This window comes from Cydia strobilella, chromosome 11 (assembly GCF_947568885.1).
Source record: "Cydia strobilella chromosome 11, ilCydStro3.1, whole genome shotgun sequence".
In the NCBI taxonomy this organism is placed as follows: Eukaryota; Metazoa; Arthropoda; class Insecta; order Lepidoptera; family Tortricidae; genus Cydia; species Cydia strobilella.
In genome coordinates this window covers 12,800,189-12,821,134 of record NC_086051.1, presented here as the reverse complement: position 1 = coordinate 12,821,134, position 20,946 = coordinate 12,800,189, and the positions used below count along the sequence as shown (strand labels likewise).

Genomic DNA, 20,946 nt, shown 5'->3' with positions numbered 1-20,946 from the left:
CACAGCATCATGGCCTTCAGCCATAAAAAAAACTATAACCAATATTTGCTTTTGGTTCGGAATGACATTCAGTAGGCCGAGCACATGATTGACGCGACAGTATCTCGCCGCGAGATAGGCTACCCGTCTTTTACTAACTGTATGAATTAAAGGGGGACGGGTAGTCTATGTCGCGGCGAGAGACTCTCGCGCTAATCATGTGCTAGCCCGACTGCCAATACGACTATTAAAAAAAACAATAAACGATATTTCATATATTTTGCAGTTTTATTTGTATAGAATTTCCAAAAAAATCATAAATAAAACATTATTAACAAATTCCAATAATATTGAATTGCAAATTTATAGTTGGTCAAACCAAATTGGCAGTAAATAAGAACAAAAAAAACTATACTCATCCTTTTCTTTCGGGTATTAGTACTAGTGTAAGATAAAGATAGTATAATTCTCTCTGTCTATGTTTGAAATAAGACAGTCCTTTGACAAACTATAATTACAAATACAGATTTAAAATATTTCATTTAGATATTAGCGTTAAAAATGTCTACTCAAACACGCACAGGTATTTTTTTAATCGTTTTGGAGGTAAAGTTGAACATTGTGCGTTGTTGATTGTGTACTTTTATGAGTTTCGACGAAAATATTAAATGAATACCTGTTAATTATATTTCATATTTAAGGCAACGATGTATGTGAAGCATAATATCAACATAAAAAACTGTGTAATCTTACTTATGTGGCTAAAACTACAGTCAGACGGATGCAAGGCGAAAAAATCAAAGATACATAAATATATCTTGAAAATTTGTGTAATAAATTGATAAACTACCTACATGTGTAAAATATACGACACGTGTGATAAAGTTACGTAAAGGTGATAGTTATATTTTGTGCCTCGTTTACTTTTAGTTTTTTTAGAAATAAAACTTTAATTTCGTGGAGATTTCTTTATTTATTTCATTGCATGTTTGAGAAAAGCACTATATATACATCGGCGTGGAAAGGGGTTGTCGGCCTCATAACTATCCGGCCTCACTACGTTCGGTCGTATATATGCATTCGGCCGGCAACCCCTTACTTCCCAGCCTCTGTAGTAATGTACTATTATCTACGCACATATCGTTAGTGCTCTAAAATGCGTTTAGAAACCGTAGGAAATGACCAGCATTATTACAACCAATTTTACTATGACAACTTTCTTATCTGTGGTAGTAGGTATAATCTGTACTTTAATGTTATTACATTATAGATTTTTGTTAGGTTATGAGTTTAAATTTGGAACAGCTGTCGGAACTCAAGTGGGTCTCTATTCTAGTATCCATAGATATTAAAACAGTTATCGATACGAAACGTCAATTCATTATGTTTTTTTAATATAAACCGTACGACATTTGATCTCGAGTGACATGAGAATAGGGAGTTCATTCGTTAATCTATAATTTAAAAAAAAAATCTTGACGGAGGATCGAATTGCCGCCATTACTGTTGTCATCCGTTTGTTGATTTTTTGCTGTTACAAAAGTAGAATTGTGAAAAATTGTTTGTAATTTACATTTTAGTTGAAAATATGAGTAGTTTGTTTCTGTATTTGTTCAAATTTATTTTTTATTGCATCATTTTAATATCTATAGTCCATAGATATTGTACAGGTAGCATTAAATAGCAATGCAGGTCATTTCCCTGCGGCTTCTGAACCCATCTTAGAGTACTAATGATATGAGTGTAGATAAAGTAGTGTATGCAACTGAACATAATTAGGCCTGAAAACACTCGTGTGATTCTATTATGAAACTCGCTGACGCTCGTTTCATAAAACCACGTTGCCATGGTTACCAGTACAATTTGACACTGGGTTATGGCACTGAGGATGGTGCTAGTAGTGGCGCTTAGAGATAACTTTCGTATAGCAAGGTTTGGACTAGCAAGAACTTGCATGCAATTCTCATTACATTGCGGTATCCGATAAACATTTTGAATGCAGTTTAGTTTACCTTAGTAGTCGGCAATGTAACGTAAATTGCATGCAAGTTCTTGCTAGTCTAAACCTCGCTTAAGGTATAAGTATACATACATATACCTACATTTGTACCTCCAATTGAAGGGGGATTTAAATCTTCTCGAGACAAAGGTGAAGGGACTAGAGCCGGCGTAACTTTATTTGACGTTCATAAGCGCATTGTAATATGCCTACGTGAATAATAAACTATAGATGGTCAAACCAGTGTCAGTAAATAAGAACAAAAAAACCATACTCATCCTTTTCTTTTGGGTGTTAGTACTAGTGTAAGACAAAGATAGTATGATTCTCCCTGTCTATGTTTGAAATGAGACATTCCTTTGACAAACTATATCTTTACTCTCTGATTATATTTCAATTCAGCTGACCGATCAAATAACTACCGCAATGTACCTATAATGAAAATGAAACTCGCATACCAGTATTCGCTCCGCCTAAATGAGCCTAAAGCCTACTAAAAGTCAGCTACCCCCGCAGAGTAGGAATTTTCTGTTTTTATATCAGGTGGGTTTCATGCAGCCCGCCACCGGACTACGAGTATATAAGCAACATCAAAAATATGATTGACCCAGATCTTAAATTCTCATATTCGTCAAAAAAAGTTTTCGTTGTTGCCATCAGATTTTTCGCATAAAATCCGACGCGTTGGCATCGATTTTCAACGGGATTTAATCAAATTCAGTAGCCTGATGGACGGTTAATCCAATGCCGCGAACCGGATGCCGATACTAGTTTATAAATTTGATATGTTTTTACTCTTATTTTGATACGACCCTGAGCGTGTCCCGTTCCAATCAGCGTGAGCCGTTTACGCTGATTTGTCCTCACGAAATGCAATCAAGAGTCGTCTCATAAGGCATCTCATTTGCATTTGGACTTATTGCTGATATGACTCAAGGTCGTATCATAACCATACTTCGGGGTTTTGGGTGCGGGAATAATTCCGTGTATGTTGTAAAATACTTAGTTACCAAACTATGAATAAAAAAACAGTAAGCTCTAAGTGTACTTAGAAATGTTAAAATATTTAGTTTATGTTTTTACAGTTTGTACCTATTTTTTGGCTAGTGTTAACATTCCTGTGCCCAAAACCCCGGGGTATGACCATAACCAGATCAAAACAATAATAAATTGTTAAATTTAAATCGGCCTCCGTACCGGCGCGGGCGGCAAATTGGTACCTGCATTTTTAAACTCGGAACTTTGCACGGTGAAGCGTGCTTTACTTTATTGAATTAAAACTTGTAGAGATAAAAGGTGCGTGAAACATTTTGAACAGGCATTATTTGTTTATAATAAGGTCAAAATAATAGTAGTTTATGTGACTGCTACATAATGAAAGGCATTAAAACCCGAGTGTGGGTTTATGAAACGAACGTAGTGAGTTTCATAATAGAATCACACGAGTGTTTTAATGCCTAATTATGTACAGTTACATACACTGCTGTATCTACACACATATTATAAACTTTCTATGATATATTCACTAACCTCATATTACAGCCGACATTGGGGCATAGTTGCTCTCTGGCGGAATTCGCGGATATGAGGTGGCGTCTCCAAAATATCTTTATCGCACATTTTACACGAAACTTCACTAGAGTTACTTTAAAAACAACAAACACCTTACAAACTAATTAAAAGATAAACTGCACGTCAAATGGCGGCAAAGAAAACTTTTTTCACGCATGTCACGCATCCTTAGTTTTTTATTTTATTCAGAGACAAACTAGAGTGGGGGTCGATTGCCATATCGTTCGATACCAACTAACAAGCGAGATTTGTCAAATTTGTATGCAATTGACATTTCATTTCAAATAAAACGTCATCTCGACTGATATTGGAATAGAGGTCAAATCAAATTTCTTTGTTTTTCAGAGATGTTCGAAATTTGAATAAAATAATGTTATCGAAATCGATGTTATTATTCAGCAATAATAACATTTTCAAAGATAAAAAATTTGCTGTAACAAAACGGTTTATCTTAATGTTGGCCATTATTTACGGATTTTGAAGGCATCATAGAGGGTTTGTGATATGTGTGTAGATACAAATGTAAAAACTGTTTGACCGTTAATACATGCGAGTTAGATATGAGTTAAACTGATTTATTTTAATATTAATGAAATAATATGGTATGGTATGGCTGACGATAGTTTCAAATGTAACTTACTTCTCAAATATTTTTTACTATTAATAGTCACCTAACCGTCATTCATCAGCGAACCTGTTATAGTCGAGTTGTCAACTCTTATTGCTGTGGTTAAGTTAAGACGTGTTATTCGCATGTACTTAAATACTTGTCAGATGTAACGATCGTCTCATTTAAATTAATAAATGATAAAACAAAAACCCCATCATCTAAACCGTCCCGAACAGCAGTGGTGTAAGTAAAACCATAATCAAATAAATAAAAAGACGCGTAAGGTACTAAATAATTCAAAACATTGTCATTTATATTGTGGTAACTGAACTGTCTAATTACAGACTAGAGTTACGGTTTATTTAGTCACCGCATACCTAAGGGACGGGACTGTATAGAGCCATCTTCTTCAGCAGTCACATTTGCATCAGCTTGAGGGGTATGCTAAAAGGTATCATTTGGCGTTTTTAAGTTTTAAATTATATGGAGATGACACTAGTCACTAGTTGAAAATCTACAGGTACACGACTTTGACTATTTGTCAATGTTAAAACGATAAAAAACCCCATATCCTTAAAACGAAAACATTTAAAGTCAACGAAGGCGATAAAACGCAAAAATCAGGCCCACGAATTTCCAGGCAACTTGTCAGTTTCCAGGGAATTAGCTCCGTCGCCAATGTCCCGGAACTAACGTGGCCACGGAAATGTATGGACACAGCTATGTGACTAATAGTAAACCTTACTGCAAAGACCTTAGACCCATCGATGGTCAAGAAGTTAAGTGTTGCTATTAGTACGTTGACACAGCTACTTGACCATTCTTGAACCTTATTGCAAGGGAATACATTCTACCAATGATCAGTCTAGTTGGTGTTACAGGAAATCCAAAACTGACCGGCGCAATGTCACTCCCGAGTACTCCCGACGAGCTTTAAACTCAATCTAATTTACACCCAAGCTAAATCTGTTTAGAGTTCTAATTGCTTTGTGATGGAGCCGAAGCCGGCGCGGAGATGCAATTTAACTAGATAGAAAAACTGGAGCTTCTCGCATACTCCTGATTTTGAAACAGCCGATTAACGATGTTAAATAATAATATGTGGTGGGAGTGGGACGAGGTATTTGAAGTTGGACTAAAGACCAATGAAAACGGGTCACTATATGATAATTTGTATACAGAATTACTCGTTCTGTCAACTTCCTCAACATTGCATACCATGCCCAACATTGCTTGACTGAAAAATATGGTGATTATTTACAAAATAGCTGTCGTTGTCGAATCACTACATAGTATAAAACAAAGTCGCTTCCTGCTGTCTGTCTGTACCTATGTATGTGTGTATCTTTAAAACTACGCAACGGATTTTGATGCGGTTTATTTTAATAGATAGTGATTCAAGAGGAAGGTTTATATGTTTAATACATCAGCATTGCACCCGTGCGAAGCCGGGGCGGGTCGCTAGTTACTAATAATGGGAGAATTGAGACCACATGTCTGAAATCGATTTAAATAAGTTTTTGGCAAAAAATTCATTTTTGGTACAAGCTTTTATCGCTGACTGTACTTCTCTTTCCACAGGCAACTAATACTCATCGAGACAATTCTAAAAACCTCAAACCACCCTAAAACACAATTAGGTTGAGTTGTTTTACCACAGAGTTCCTATGGCCACCTCCTGTCTCCATCGTCAGATCAGCTCGATGGTACCATAATATTGCATTGTCACCCGACCTACATATGTATGCAAATTTTCAGCTTCATCGGAAACTGGGAGTGGGTCAAATTTAACTTGCAAGATTTGACCCTTACAAACATGATACATACATATTACATACATAGGTACATTGCAAGTTAAATAAAAGCTTGTAATAAAAAGCGATCAGTATGACATATTCACCTCCTAAAATATGACTCGATAAGTGTCGGAAAACAGCTTGTATTGACATTGGACATTGGACTTTCTTGGACTGGACATTGTAAAGCTAAATTTACGGTTTCAATGTACTTATTTACTTTTACGCCGCGTGCTTAAAAATGGAGGGCTAGGCTAGCGAGTAACAAGTGACTAAGAAGAATACGAGAGTTTAGCCATAAAATTAGCTTTATGTTATTTGACTCACGACAGTTTAGATCCGAACTATGCGAAACCGGCTTCGGAGATTACTGTTAATAGGTACTACTAAATTAGCCCATTGTTCATAGTTGTAAAATTTTAACAAAGTGCCGCCTTGTCTTGTGGAACTATTTGGAACTTACTTATGTATGACAATTAGCTTTGAGTCTGAATAGGTCATAATCGTTCCGGAAAACGGGCGTCTCTCGTGGACAATATAATATTAATAATTTAGGTAGGTACATTAATGCTGTCATCATACGCTTCATATAGCTTTTAAGAATACCTACACTTCTATGAAAATATTTTAATTTGTGTTTTTTCAAGTAGACACACTACTATTTAAACTATAAACTGAAATAATAATCGGATCTAATTTATTTCAGTTTATAGTTTAAATAGTAGTCTACTTGAAAAAGCGCTTGAAGAGCGCTGGTGGCCTAGCGGTAAGAGCGTGCGACTTGCAATCCGGAGGTCGCGGGTTCAAACCCCGGCTCGTACCAATAAGTTTTTCGGAACTTATGTACGAAATATCATTTGATATTTACCAGTCGCTTTTCGGTGAAGGAAAACATCGTGAGGAAACCGGACTAATCCCAACAAGGCCTAGTTTCCCCTCTGGTTTGGACGGTTAGATGGCAGTCGCTTTCGTAAAAACTAGTGCCTACGCCAATTCTTGGGATTAGTTGCCAAGCGGACCCCAGGCTCCCATGGAGCCGTGGCAAAAATGCCGGGACAACGCGAGGAAGATGATGAGTAGTCTACTTGAAAAAAACACAAATTAAAATATTTTCATAGAAAATAATTTAATTTGTTCTTAGAGTATTAGTGGCAGCGCCATCTCTCTTCGCTAGCCCGTAATCACCCGAGTTGATTCAGTTAGAAGGTCAAACCATACTGTTCTACCTTAGAGATGGCTAGGGGGCGCCACAAGCCTTCGGGAAATTGTCATATACCTGGAAATTTCGACCCATGCCACCGTGACCGGATAGCCGAGCGGTTCAGGCACCTGTCCGGTAAACGGGGGACGCTGGTTCAATTCCAGCTCTGGACACTGGACTCACTGGAGGCTTTGGTCATTTTTTCCTTCGTATATGACATTTATTTCAGTTTGTGTACGTAACAGTTTTGTTGGGCGTATGGCTTAGTTTTTTTTACCACCGCCCTGTACGCGCGGTGGCTGCACTATGCAGGTTTGCCATGTTCGTATTTGTTTTTTTTTCTAAATTCGAGCGACATTGTTTTAAATATTTTATAAATCGAAATATGCTTGTAACCCGAACACCACTTCAAATGCAATCCTATCATGTACTGCCAGTCCGTTACGCTATTACCCATAGACATACAAGTAGCTATATAGACGCGCCATCGAGTGACCGGGGGTAAGAGAAAGAATATTCATATAAAATTTGGGCAGCATAGGATTTTTTCTCTTTCACTCTTATAAATTTTGGTATTTCGCCATCGCCTCCTACCTATGCTGCCACCCGGTCGGTGATAAGGACAAAGCATGGCACTATTTTCTCTTTCCTCTTATAGGAATCGCAATAAGACTATTTTTCTCTATCAAAGAATTATACATTTATAACGTAGACACAATGCTGAAGTTATAATCAGACAGAATCCACGCGAATTGTAACTTAAACTTATATAACCTCGTGAAAACAATCATCTTATGCCAAACTTTGTCTAGTTATATATTGCCTAACAATATAATAAATGATCTAACTATGCAAAGCAATACAATGCAAGAATCCACACGAAACAAAAGCAAATTACCATTTTAAATGCCAAGCGCCTTAAGAATTTTGTGATATTATGACAAGCAAGCTTTTTCATACCTACTCGTAATATGCATTTGAAAGTGCCAGTTCGATTCTGTAACACTGCTACATTTTGAAAATTGAAACATACATGTAGCCTTTTTCATAGTTAAATATGCATGAATCCTCCAATTTATTACCAATAAATACATCGGTTTTTTTTTAAGAATTCCTTCAAACACTCATTATCTAATGCAGTAATACGAATATAATTACAAACAAATTCGCACTAGCTTCCTGGCTCTAGTCTTACTTATATTAGTATGAATATACCATATATCCATATAAATAGAGCTTATAGATACTCCAATCATCATCACTAAGTCATGACCCACTTTCCCTTATAGAAACAAGATCAGGTTTATTATGTCTATTAGTCATATAGGAGCAGGTATCATCTCAATTTATTGTATATTAACATCTCAAATCAATCAAATTTTACAAGGTTACAATGTGTTACGTAATTTTTATTTAAAGCCAATACTACTAATGAAAGGGCTTAAGTATAGACACTTTGTATCTTAGTCAAATGTAAATTTTGGATGGATGGGATTAATAGGATATTCACATAAAAGAGCCTACGTTTAATATTTAGTATGTAAGTCAGTTTCACTAAAAGGTTCTGTTTCACTGGGTACCTACTTAAAAATGTCTGGACACGTATTCTTACGCCGGGACAATAGAGACATGTTCAGATATTGTTAGCACTTTTCCGCTCCAAATCAAACAAAACCATCTGCGTACACCCATATTTACAGGTAAAAAATGTGGGCTAGCTAGGCGCTAGGTAGTAGGGTGCCCAGTATTAGGCTGGTGGCATTACCGCGCTGGATAGCAATACCAATTCCCTGGGCAAGTAAAGAACCAGCCCTCTCCTCTGGTCACCCGTAACATCAGTGAGACGCTTCGCTAGCCCCCTGCTACGATAAGGCTTTTTATTATTCGTGCATCTAAAATATTAAACAGGAACTTTCATGGGGCATATATTAATATAATACGGCTGTGTTTTAATATTAACTTAGCAGCAAGTAGCAACTGTTTTCTAAAACCTCTGTACGTTCATAATCACCATTGAGTCACCGATGTGAGGTTGATTGCAATTGCAAGAGGTAAATGAATTAAGTACTTAAATAGAAGATTCACCGCAGAAGGCCTTTGATCCTTAATTACTGGAGGCTGTATAATAATCCCGACCCCGTACTAAGGATTCAAGAATACGATCTACTGCACTTCTTTATACAACGACGGCACACCAGATTGTAAGCAACCATCGCAGCCTATGGGCGCTTACAACTCGGATGTCGAAAGCGTCTTAACAACCTTTAATTTAAAATACCTACATACTTACATATACGAGTACTAAGATTCACGCCGTCAAATAGAGATCCCTCACATCTAGAACACAGTCCAACTTATCAGATACATAGATACCTTATTCAACGTATTATAATGGTGTGTAATGGTTTCTGGTTTGTAGTCAAAATCTTCTCTGCCTAGATGAGATTTACAATGCACGAAATTCAACATTTTTTGTTTGAAAATTACCATTATGTGGCGGACCCAAATTGTGCACCGGGTAGGTACAAGATAATCCGCGGGTCTCGACTGAGTGGCGAATTAGTCTTTCAGCGACGCAACGGGTTGGGGATTATATCTGAAGTGACGTGCCGCAGTACGCCCGGGAACATATGAAATGGGGATTTGGGGAATTCTCCCTTATGGGAAAATCGAATTGTCTTTTCATTCCCGAAAGTTGATAATGGAAACTAATAATGTATATAAAACCGGCCAGGTGCGAGTCGGAATCGCGCACGAAGGGAAGGAAATACCATTACGCAAAAAACGGCAAAAAAATCACGTTTGTTGTATGGGAGCCCCACTTAAATACATATTTATATTATTCTGTTTTTAGTATTTGTTGTTATAGCGGTAACAGTAATACATCATCTGTGAAAATTTCAACTGTCTAGCTATCACGGTTCATGAGATACCGCCTGGTGACAGACAGAGGGACGAACCGTGGAGCCTTAGTAATAGGGTCCCGTTTTTACCCTTTGGGGACGGAACCTTAAAAACTAAATTGTAGTTTATGACTTATTCCGCATAAATCGGACCTGACGCAATTTCGACTTTGCTTCGATTCAGGAAAAACAAATTAAAACCTAAATCTGCGTATATGATATGACACATTCTTGTAGCGTTGTCCTGACTTGTGGGATGTCTTTGCGGGAAACTTATCGGTACGAGTCGGGGTTCGAACCCACTATCTCTGGTTTAAAGCCCAACCGCTCGGTTGCTGTCGTTTCGGCCCCGGAAACAGAAACGTTATAAAATTCATTACAAATTACAATATTTATTATTCATAATGTAATTCATAAATATTTATTTTCTGGTAGGACATGGGAATGGGCCAATGACCACAGATGCTCTCGTAAATGTCAGGTTAGATGGGGTTAAAGAAATACCGGGGCAAGAGAAACTCGTGTAGGGAATCCTCATAATGTTTCTCTTACCCCACCTGACCTTTAAATGTTTCCGAAAATTTTAGTGGTTTTATGTTACGGGCAATTTTCTGAACACGGTACATCACTAACTACGCCCTCTGCTTGGCATTAAGCCTCAGTTGCATTGAGCGAAATGACTCTCATTCGCGATTTGTGAATGGGAGATTTATTTTATCAGTATAAGGATGATGTTTGCGGACTGGGAATCGAGGGGTCGGAGACATGAGTAGCGGTTCTAATACGAATACTTACTGTTATCAATTTTGTCGCGTTTTGCCGGTGCCTTCGAATTTTATAAGAATAATACACATTAATAATTATAGTAATCATAAGAATTACAAATAGTTTATTAACCAACAGATGGTTTAACGTGTGTGTGTACCATTTAAATATAGGTTCTGATCTCTGATTTATTATTATTCAGCTTGTTTCTCAAGTTCTAATATATGTAGACACCATACTTGAAGTCGCGGTTGACACATGGAATCGCGTGCAACAACGTAAGTCATGCTAAGGGGTCAGGTTGCGTAGCCAACGTGCAATCGTTAACGCTCCGTAGCGAACGAAACGCAACTGTCACTGTCGCACTAGTGGGGAAGAGTAATAGAGAGAGATGACTACGATACGCTACGGAGCGTTAACGATTTGGCACGTTGGCTACGCGCCCGTGTCATTCCCACCTATTTTTATTTACAAAGAAAACAGCATCCGCAAGACCTCACGTAACATTAGAGGAATCCGAAAGCCAAACTTGACATTGCATCCGCGAGCATGCGAATTAAGTGCAGTTTTAATGGTTGCGTAACACGGACCGGACGGGGACCGGTCTCGGAGAAAGTGCCGATGGCAAGCGATGTCTGCGTCAATATCCGAGCTGACGATGACGGTCGAAAATATGGAATCGGTGTTAGTAGCCAATTACTTAGTCCATACACATGTGCCGACAAGTTTTCTAAATTGTAATATTTTCCACGTGGAAAGATCTCGGGAATTTTTCTATATAGTTCTACTAAATGCAGACAGCATACTACTTTATTTTCTATGTTATGTGTACCTATACATAAAAAAGCGCTGCTGCTAAAACCTGCTAGAAATAGTAGAAATAGGTTTCTTATGACCTCGCAAAATGTCACATATACCTACACGTTTGTAATTAAAATCGGCGAGCAATCACCATTGTCGTGAATTAATTACGATTATGCACGCAATTAGTCATAACTACTAGTACTAAAAAAGTTTCAGAAAAAAATATCAAATTTGAAGTTACAGTACGAGTAGGTACAGAACTGAAGTCGACGGTGTCGAAAGGTTCCACAAAGTATGGGGTAACTAGGGTATCAATTGTTAACGTTTATCAATCCAAACAAGACAATTTATAAGGACCGTATAGTGCACGGTACAGGGTGTCCCACACTGTAAACTAAATCGAAAACTTAATTAGTCTTAACGTAAGACTCTTCACGCCTATAAGCAGGTACTGCCTTCTAAGGGCCACGCACGTTCCCTTGCGCGTTGTAGGGTCTGCCATCTTAGGGCCTAAATCGAAAACTTAGACGACATTTCTGGGTGTCGTGTACTATTATCTGTGCGAGAATCCGACCAAGCTAACTCTGCATGGCATTTTTAATGACTAAGTGTGTCAATGTCATCATCAATGTCAAATTTCTATGGAACTATCAAGTTAATAATGATACTCCTTTACTTTGTTCTATTTAAGTCGGTGCAAAGTTAGCTTAGACGAACTCTAACACACTCGCTGCGGTGCCGCGTTGAAGCGCGAATTACGCGATAGACATTTGCACCAAAAATTATTCGAAGGGATCATAAACCTGAAATAAACGAATAATTAAAGGGTTAATTAAGGGGGGTTTAATTAAACATTTTAATCATGATATTACATATAATTAAATATGTTAATATTTGTTTCAGGCGAACTGGTTTAAAGCGCAACAATACTGCCGGTTCCACGGCATGCACCTCGCCTCCATCGCCTCTCAGCAGGAGAACGACCAGCTCGAGAAATACGTTAAGGACTCAGGTAATGTCTGTTTCTTTTATATTCCTGGTTTTATAGTGTTGTTGTTGTCCTATGGCACCCCAGAGGTGCACAGGGCCTTCACAACCCCTTCCTATCCTCAGCGACCCCTCTGTTTTATACAAAGTCGGTACCTACCTATAAAATCATGCACACTATAGCTCTACTGTTTCACATGCTATGTTTATACAGAAAGGCTGGAACACCAATGCTATAATAGTAAGAATTTACTACTATAGGAATTAACCCATAGGTATACATATGACTATTGGGCCATTTTCCACCCACTGAATATTGTATAGGGGAATCTCTATACTTCGAGCATATGTGACTCAAGAACTTAAAATTCTCGTTTACAAGGAATTAAAATAACTGTTTCAGTCTTCAGCATTATTATTTTACTAAACTAAAATTATAAAACCATTCCAGGTTACGGTCGCGAACATTTCTGGACGTCAGGCACAGACTTGGCTGAAGAGGGCAACTTCTTCTGGATGGCCAACGGGCGTCCGCTGACCTTCGTCAACTGGAACGCGGGGGAGCCCAACAACTTCCGCTACGAGAACGGCGAGGAGGAGAACTGCCTGGAACTGTGGAACAGAGATGACAAGGGACTGAAGTGGAACGATTCACCGTGCTCGTTTGAGACGTTCTTCATTTGCGAAGTGCGATCAGATTAAAGCAGTGTATGTATGGACATCAGAACGGCCAAGGTTTTTACAAATACAAGATGTAACAAAAATATTGGTGATCCGTTTAAGGGTATATTCAGTATCGTGTTTAATATAATCAGTATTATGAAGAAATAGAAGAAATATTTTTTTGTTAAATTTTTTTCTATGGGGCATGTCGTCCAAGTCGGCCGCAATGACAAAAAAAATGTTCGCGTCAAACATATTTTTCTTCTGCTTTTTCCTAATCAGACATGATACCGCCGATATGCCCTTAAACGGGTCATTACAATTTTTGTTACACCTTTTATTTGAGCAAAGCCTCTATTATTAATAAATTAAAGCGCAAGTTCGTTTTGAGCACAACAAAAAAAAGTTTCGAGCACCCTGGCCGCTCCGCATATCTGATCTGTAAGAAGAGAAGAGATGTCCCGTTTAATAGCGTCGTAAGTGTAGGTAATTGGTCCAAAAAAAAAGCGAATTGGTTCATGACTGAATACATCTGTAGGTAATGATTTTTTATTGTTTAAAACTCCGTACCATTATTATATTTACGTCTGATCGGGATGCGCGTCACGATAAAAGTATGTAGGTACAAGAACATTACAAAAAAAACATGTAATTTTTTTAAGATTTTCACGTGTATAAATAAATGTAAATAAAACACAACTGAATGGTTGTAAAAAGTTTGTTACCTTAAGTAATCGTACCGTTAAGTCACATTTTTGTAAAAGAGACCTCAGAAGATTAAAAGTTACCAATTTGTTCGTTACTATTAATTTGTTTAAGTTACAAATTTGTTCCAGGTACAAATTTGTTCATTATCCATTTCTCGTAACTTATTCTGCCTGTAAAAAATACAATCATGCTCTAAATGTAGATAATTAAAGGATTAGTTCGGTCAGTAGTAAAATTACAACGTAGATAAGTGTTTGGTTATTTATTAATGTAGTTTTTGAACGAAACGAAATAGTAAACGATCACTGCCACATGATCTTTTGAGCTTCAAGATTGTTTTAAATATCACCAACCTGCATTTCAATCGATATACAAATACATCATACTAGTTGTTAAATAAGAGCCTGAATCTAAACGTAACTTAATTTTTTTGTTGATAAAATACAAGTCGTCCCTGTCGCTAACGTTTTTTTTTATTAATTTTGTGTCGTGCTGTGTAAGGTTTTTGTGTTGTATTTATGGACATTCACGATTTTGAATATGTGAGTTGTGATATTTGGAATAGATCTTCGGTTCAATGGGACCCCGAGTCCATAGTCAAACTTAGGTATAGTGATAATATAGTTAGTTACCATAGCGATAACTGTGAAAATAGAACAATAAAGGATTAAAATACTACAGAATTTTTGTCACAGTCTTCCCAACCTAAATAACCTAATGCCGCATTTACTAATTAGGAAAAAAATTACAAGAATAAGAATTCCTGTTTTTGATGTGGGTTGGATTAGGAAAAATCTTAACAGTGTCAGCATAGAGAAACTAGTTAGCTTAGAGTGCTGACTCTATAAAACTGGTTATTAGCGCGAAAGCTTGATATAATGAAGGCAGGACTAGTAAGGGGACTGAGGGAAGAGCGGGCGAGGGGGTGAATAGTTACCAAGTTTTACAAAGGACGCCCCCCGCCCGCTCCTCCCTCAATCCCCTTACTTGTCATGTTTTCATTATTTCAAGCTTTGGGGCTAATAGCCAGTTGTATGGTGTGAGCGCTCTATGCTTACCTACTTATTTCTCTATATAAGCACCCGAGTGTACGGTGTCATCTACACTCATGAACAAATTGAGAGGAAAAAAAAGTTTAATTACTAATTTTGAAATTACTTTCCAGTAAGTAATTAAACCTTTTTTTTGCGTTCCTCTAAATTTGTTCATGAGAATATAAGAAAATGGGCTCACTAATTTGCGTATTTTGTTTTTTCAGGGATAAATATTTATCATGTGTTGTGTCTGATACTAAGATTTTTTTTTATTTGAAGAAGGTGCTACAAATTTGCAAAGGGGATTCAATTGCATAGTAAGTTTTTAAAACTTTTTACGATAATGTTAATGTTATGTAATCATTTCATAATTTTTCTGTGGTAATCTTCGAAAATAAGAGGAATGTTATCTTGGTATGTACAACTCGATGTCTTTCATTTTATACCCCATTTGACCTAGTAACTAGACTTTGAAAATAAATCACATTCAATGCGTTCGGGTTAGCCTTGTTTATTTATTACAAATTACAAATCTATAGCGTAAGTAGTTTATACGAAATTTTGTAATATGGCAGTCGGACACACATCAGTGCTGGATGTAAACTGGGTAATATTAATTACTAATACACGTAGGTAAATATATCAAAGATGTTTTAATATTAATAAACGCATTAACAGTAAAGCATTAACTGAGCGTCTCCATGGTATTTGATGCAGTAGCTTTGATTTCCATAGAGGTTGATTCGGCTTGCGGAGCCTAACAGGAGCCAAGGATTGCCAAGACCTCCTTGTCTCCCTAGCGTGGCTTCAAACTCGCCTCCTCCGGGATTCGTACTGAACGTTACAGTCAACTCAATCAATGTCTTAAATTCCTCATTGGAGCTATCAGACATCAGTCGAGTAACAAGCAAGACTTTGTCAAGAGTGAGCTGAGCACACTGCGGATAATCCTTAAGAAGACCATTTAAATGCCACATCGCGTACTCTCCTGCCTCCCTTGCTTCAGAACTATTGGAATCTACTTTAACATTTCCATACTCGACGCACCAGTGGGCATCTATGGCTGCTCTGCTGATACACATGTTCTGTTCTCCGGAATTGGTAAAAATAAAGTAATGCTTCGTTGACTAGAATAAGCCTCATTGGTTTGAGAAATTATCTTAGCATTTTGGTCTTTAGATTAATTAAGTCGATTAAAGTGGCGTGCACATCAAATGGTGTAGTTAGTTGATGAATGTTTTGTACCAGATTTTTATACGCCTCACTAAAATGTATACGAAACGATGGAGGCGTAACTGCTCCAGAAATCCTTGTCTAGTTTTCCGAAATTTGCCCCATCTCGTGCCATGGTCGCTCATTAAGACAACAATACTTTTATTCAAATAACCTATTTAGCTATGCATTTTCTTAAACGCCGCTGTGAAATTATCATCCATAATCCATAACCGACGGATAGTTTAAATGGTTATGGGTCATTGTGTTTTCCCAAAAAACTCCGAATAGATTTATTTTGGACAAAGAAGTCAGGCCTTCGACACAGTCCAGAAGAATTTTGTAGATATATTTTTCGTTTATGCAGAAATTTTCCCTGCTTCTGAACATGTTCCTTCTAGCGTAGGCTTCGGCTTCGACCATGAAGGGGCGCCGATAGTAGTCGGTGGGGGTGCCCGCAAAACCCCGCCTGTGATAGTTAAATGTCCCGATCGATGCGTAGTCCTCTCCATAAGCTGTGGCGAAGCCCGCCTGCTGGAACCGATCCCATATAAAAGGACAGTTGTCAAACGTGAGCTTCTTATTGGGCCAACACGTTTCCTGCAGCTCTGTTACGTTTTTACCAAGCAAAAGTGGTATTAGATTGGGAATGGTGTTGTCACCTACTTTATTATATCTTAACAATTCCACAGCACCCAACGTATTCAGCAATGTTACAGTTTTGGGCATAGTCCTATGGAGATTCAATCTAGATACCGAGTCTATTCCTATAATCAATATGTTATACGGTTAATCTGTTTTTCGTTTGATTGAGGTTTTTTTTTCACGAGCAAATAGACTACATTTAACCCTGACCAATTCGTCTTCAACTTGAATATAATCTGCAAAATTACGACAAAGGTTATATTTGACTCGATTATCTATTTGTGATGTCATCTACTGTGAGTTGTGTTCGACCCTAGCAAAGGGTGAGCTGAACATTGTTTCACATCCTTCCATTTCCCCATTTTTCGAATTTCATCGTCAGAGTAAAATGTATTGTTCGTAGCGTTAGTGCTGTGTATTATGGGACGTTTTTCAATGTCTTCGCGTAACCGATATAATCTTCCGTATTTTTTAATATACACCCTCAGGTCGCCGTACAATACTACTTATACACAGAAAAGATCCACTCCCAAGCACTATGCTCAGCATAATCAGATTCTTGAAGTGGGACACCATATGATGCAGTTTTAGATGCAGAGATATTTTTACACGATTTAGGTTTGTATCAGCAACACTTTGTATCCTACTCATTAAATACTTACTTACTGCCTAGAGTTTGACGCGTACGTATATCTAATTATATTTAATGCTTGTTACCTCTACGTCCTAAGATAATAAAAAATGGAAGCGGGGAACTAATCACCATGATTAAATTGCTTTATTGCATTCACATTATGGATAGGTACCTCAAGAGATTTCGCATATGAACTGCGTGTGCCTGTGTATCGTATATTGTATTAATACGAGTATTACTTTATCACGTTTTTTTGGTCTGATATACAGTTTTATCTTTTTCTCCATGTTAAAAGTTGATTCCCGAAAGCTGGTGCGGATTTCATATGAGAATTTTGACAGTTCAATACAAATCTTGCATCATCTTTTATGAATCTTCTATCACGCCACCGATTATGTTGATTACATTACTAAGAATCGAATTTTAAGACCATTCGCTCATAGATTGTGTTGCATAGGTACAGAAAAAAATCAGGTTTTTACGAAATTATATTATAACGTTTAGTCAGTTATAAGTATCATATTATAGTACATTACGATACAAGTCCGAAAAATGGGAAATTCGCAACGAGTGGCGATAAAATAACGCACGACTTCGGTCACGGCACGGGTTCGGGGAGTGCTTTAAATCGACATTACTTATTCGCACATGTATCGTACAACGTTTTACAGTACATAGGGCAATTTAAATATTTGAAATATTTACGTAATGTGCTAATTATCGCACTATTGCGGTAAAGTAGCACCATATGTACCGTAAAATATATTAAACCGGGTCACTCACGTTTATAAAGTCGATGATTGCTCGACATGTTTAATATGTCAGTGTCTCGCGGAAGTTTTGTTGTTTATGTATCATCATTATGAGATTATTTATGAGTTAATATTAAAAAAAATACTCGTGAATGGTGTAACACTAATATAATGTAGCTGAATGGTCAAACTGTCTCCCTTTTAAATATATCTATACATATAATAAAGCGGAAGAGGGTCGAAAGTCTGTACATGGAAGATATTCGAAAAAAAATTGGCTGGGGATACTTAGAATCGATAACAGAACACATTCCAACAGTTTTTAGAATTTTTGTCTGTTTATCTGTTTGTCTGTTTATCTGTTTATCTGTTTGTCTGTTTATTTGACCGCGCAACTAATGAAAACGGCTGAACGGATTTTGATGCAAACTTTACTAATCTGTCGAAAAAATCCACGGCCAGGTTATAGGCTATAAAAATTTGAGAAATTTTACCCCTAAGGGGGTTAAAAAGGGGATGAAAGTTTGTATGGGGTTCAAGATTTATTTTAAGCTAGCAATTTGAAACTTCGTAAGAAGATATATTATTGAAATACAAGAAAACTGATTTCAGCGTTTTTGAAAATTCATCCCCTAAGGAGGTGAAATAGAGGTTAAAAGTTTGTATGGAGATCAATTTTTTTTTTAGTGCGTTACTTGAAACTTTGTATAATGGGCATATTATTATAATACAGGAAAAGCGATTTTAGCGTTTTTAAGAATTCGTCCCCTAACAGGGTTAAAATGGGGTTGAAAGTTTGAATCCATTACAAATGCTTTGAAACTTCTTAGAAAGGTATGATAGACGATTACAAAAAAACTAATTTTGACGTTTTTGGAAATTTAACCCCTCAGGGAGTTGAAAAGGGGATGAAAGTTTGTCTTGGGGTGCAAATTTTATTTTAAGCTAGGAACTTAAAACTGCAAAACGTTATTATATTAAAAAGCAAGAAAATTACTTTCAGCGTTTTTAAAAATTCATCCCCCATGGTGGTGAAAAAGGGGTTAAAAACTTTATCTTGATAACTATATCATTTTAGCTACTAGGCCAAGTTAGGTATCGTTTTTGTATAAATCGGGTATGCCGAATTCATTTATGATATCAAAATGACACCATTCCCGAGTGAAAACACAAAAATATGAAAAAACTTTTTTTAATTTCTCTTTACGCTTAAACCGCTAAACCGATTTAGATAAAATTTGGTATAGAGATAGTTTGAGTCCCGTGGAAGAACATAGGGTAGTTTTTAACCAAAAAAATGGAGACTGCGTTTGCATGGAGAAGCGGCCGTGCCCTTTCCTCTTAATAATAGTCACGAAGGTGGGTACTTTAAAAAAAAACATTTTTCAGTAAATGTCAAACGATTTGGGACTTAAACGCGTTACCATACCTTCCCGAAAAAAATCGAATCCTTCGCGAAAGTCTCGCAATGCATTGCGGCCACAAGGGGCACGGTCTCAGGAGTCTGAGAAAAACCACGGTGAGAGACTCAGTGGCGCTCTAGCCAGGCAGGTCGCTTCGCTTTCGGCTGAAACGGCAAGCCAGCGCGAGTTCGATTGTGATCCCAAATACATCGTACGTAATACATATGTAGGCGCAGATCCTGACGGAGTGTGGCGCCGGAGAAGCTGTGTTCATCCCGCGTATCCCCCTCATTCCGAGCAACTTCCCGTTCCGCTTCAAGCGCCTACAGGTCCCCGTGAGCGTCTGCTTCGCTATGACCATCAACAAGTCGTAGGGGCAGATGCATTTCCCACTCCGAAAACAAAAAAAAGGGGCAGACGCTGCCCGCCGCCGGCGTCATGCTTAGACTGATTTGACTGGAGGACCGATTTGGATGACATGATTTTGATGGGAACACCCAAATATTCCGAAATACGTTTTTCCGATTTTTATAACCACGACTTTCATAATCCCGATTATTTATAAGTCCGAAATATCAAAATTACGATTTTTAAAAACACGATGGAATAAAATCACGAATGTGCTATTTCCGAAAACTTAAAATCCGATTGTCACTTGACAGAAAGCTTAAAGTTCCGATTTTACACTTTTCCGAAAATATTTTTTTTTTTTTTTTCCGAATTCCTAAATTCCGAAAAATCATTGTCCGATCGGAAATAAAATAATTCAGTATTCAGAAATTCGGTTTTTTACAAGATCGGAAAAATTAAATCCGTGATATTCAAAAGAAGACTCACGTTTTAGTAATTATTACGGGTACCTGTCGTGCCGCATAAAATATTTTTGGCATAAAAATTCGGCATAAATAAATCAGACAGAACTGCGAACCTGCGAACCCGAACTTTTGCTAGAAGTGGGTTAGGTTAGGTTAGAACTGCGATCCCCAAGAAAATGAACTGTTGCCAGAAGTGGGTTAGGTTAGGTTAGAATTGCGACCCCCAAGAAAACGAACTGTTGCCAGAAAAGTGGGTTAGGTTAGGTTAGAACTGTGACACCCTGCCCGCCACCCCCAGACAACCCTGCCCGCCACCCCCAGACAACCCTGCCCGCCACCCCCAGACAAAACCGACCCGCTGTGGGGGACAGTCCAAGGTGGATGGTGTCAAAGCTTGACAGACAGATCGCAAGGGAGGCGGCCATAACCGAGTCCTGGAGGGCTACTAATGACCCAGCGCAGGT

At 37.7% G+C, this 20,946-nt stretch overlaps 1 protein-coding gene and 1 long non-coding RNA gene across 3 annotated transcripts in view; one reads left to right on the top strand and one right to left on the bottom strand.

Annotated features, from left to right (window-relative positions):
* Positions 1-14,318, top strand: part of LOC134745190 (C-type lectin 37Db) — a 105,251-nt gene extending 90,933 nt beyond the window's left edge. For both annotated transcript variants that reach the window (XM_063679183.1, XM_063679182.1), the window contains exons 3-4: positions 12,533-12,641; positions 13,068-14,318. In XM_063679183.1, coding sequence (XP_063535253.1) covers positions 12,533-12,641; positions 13,068-13,318 — 360 coding nt within the window. In that variant the 3' untranslated portion in view covers positions 13,319-14,318. The remainder of the gene's footprint in view (positions 1-12,532; positions 12,642-13,067) is intronic.
* LOC134745220 (uncharacterized) overlaps positions 1-20,946 on the bottom strand; it is a 118,100-nt gene that overhangs the window by 4,142 nt on the left and 93,012 nt on the right. The gene's annotated exons all lie outside the window — the stretch shown is intronic.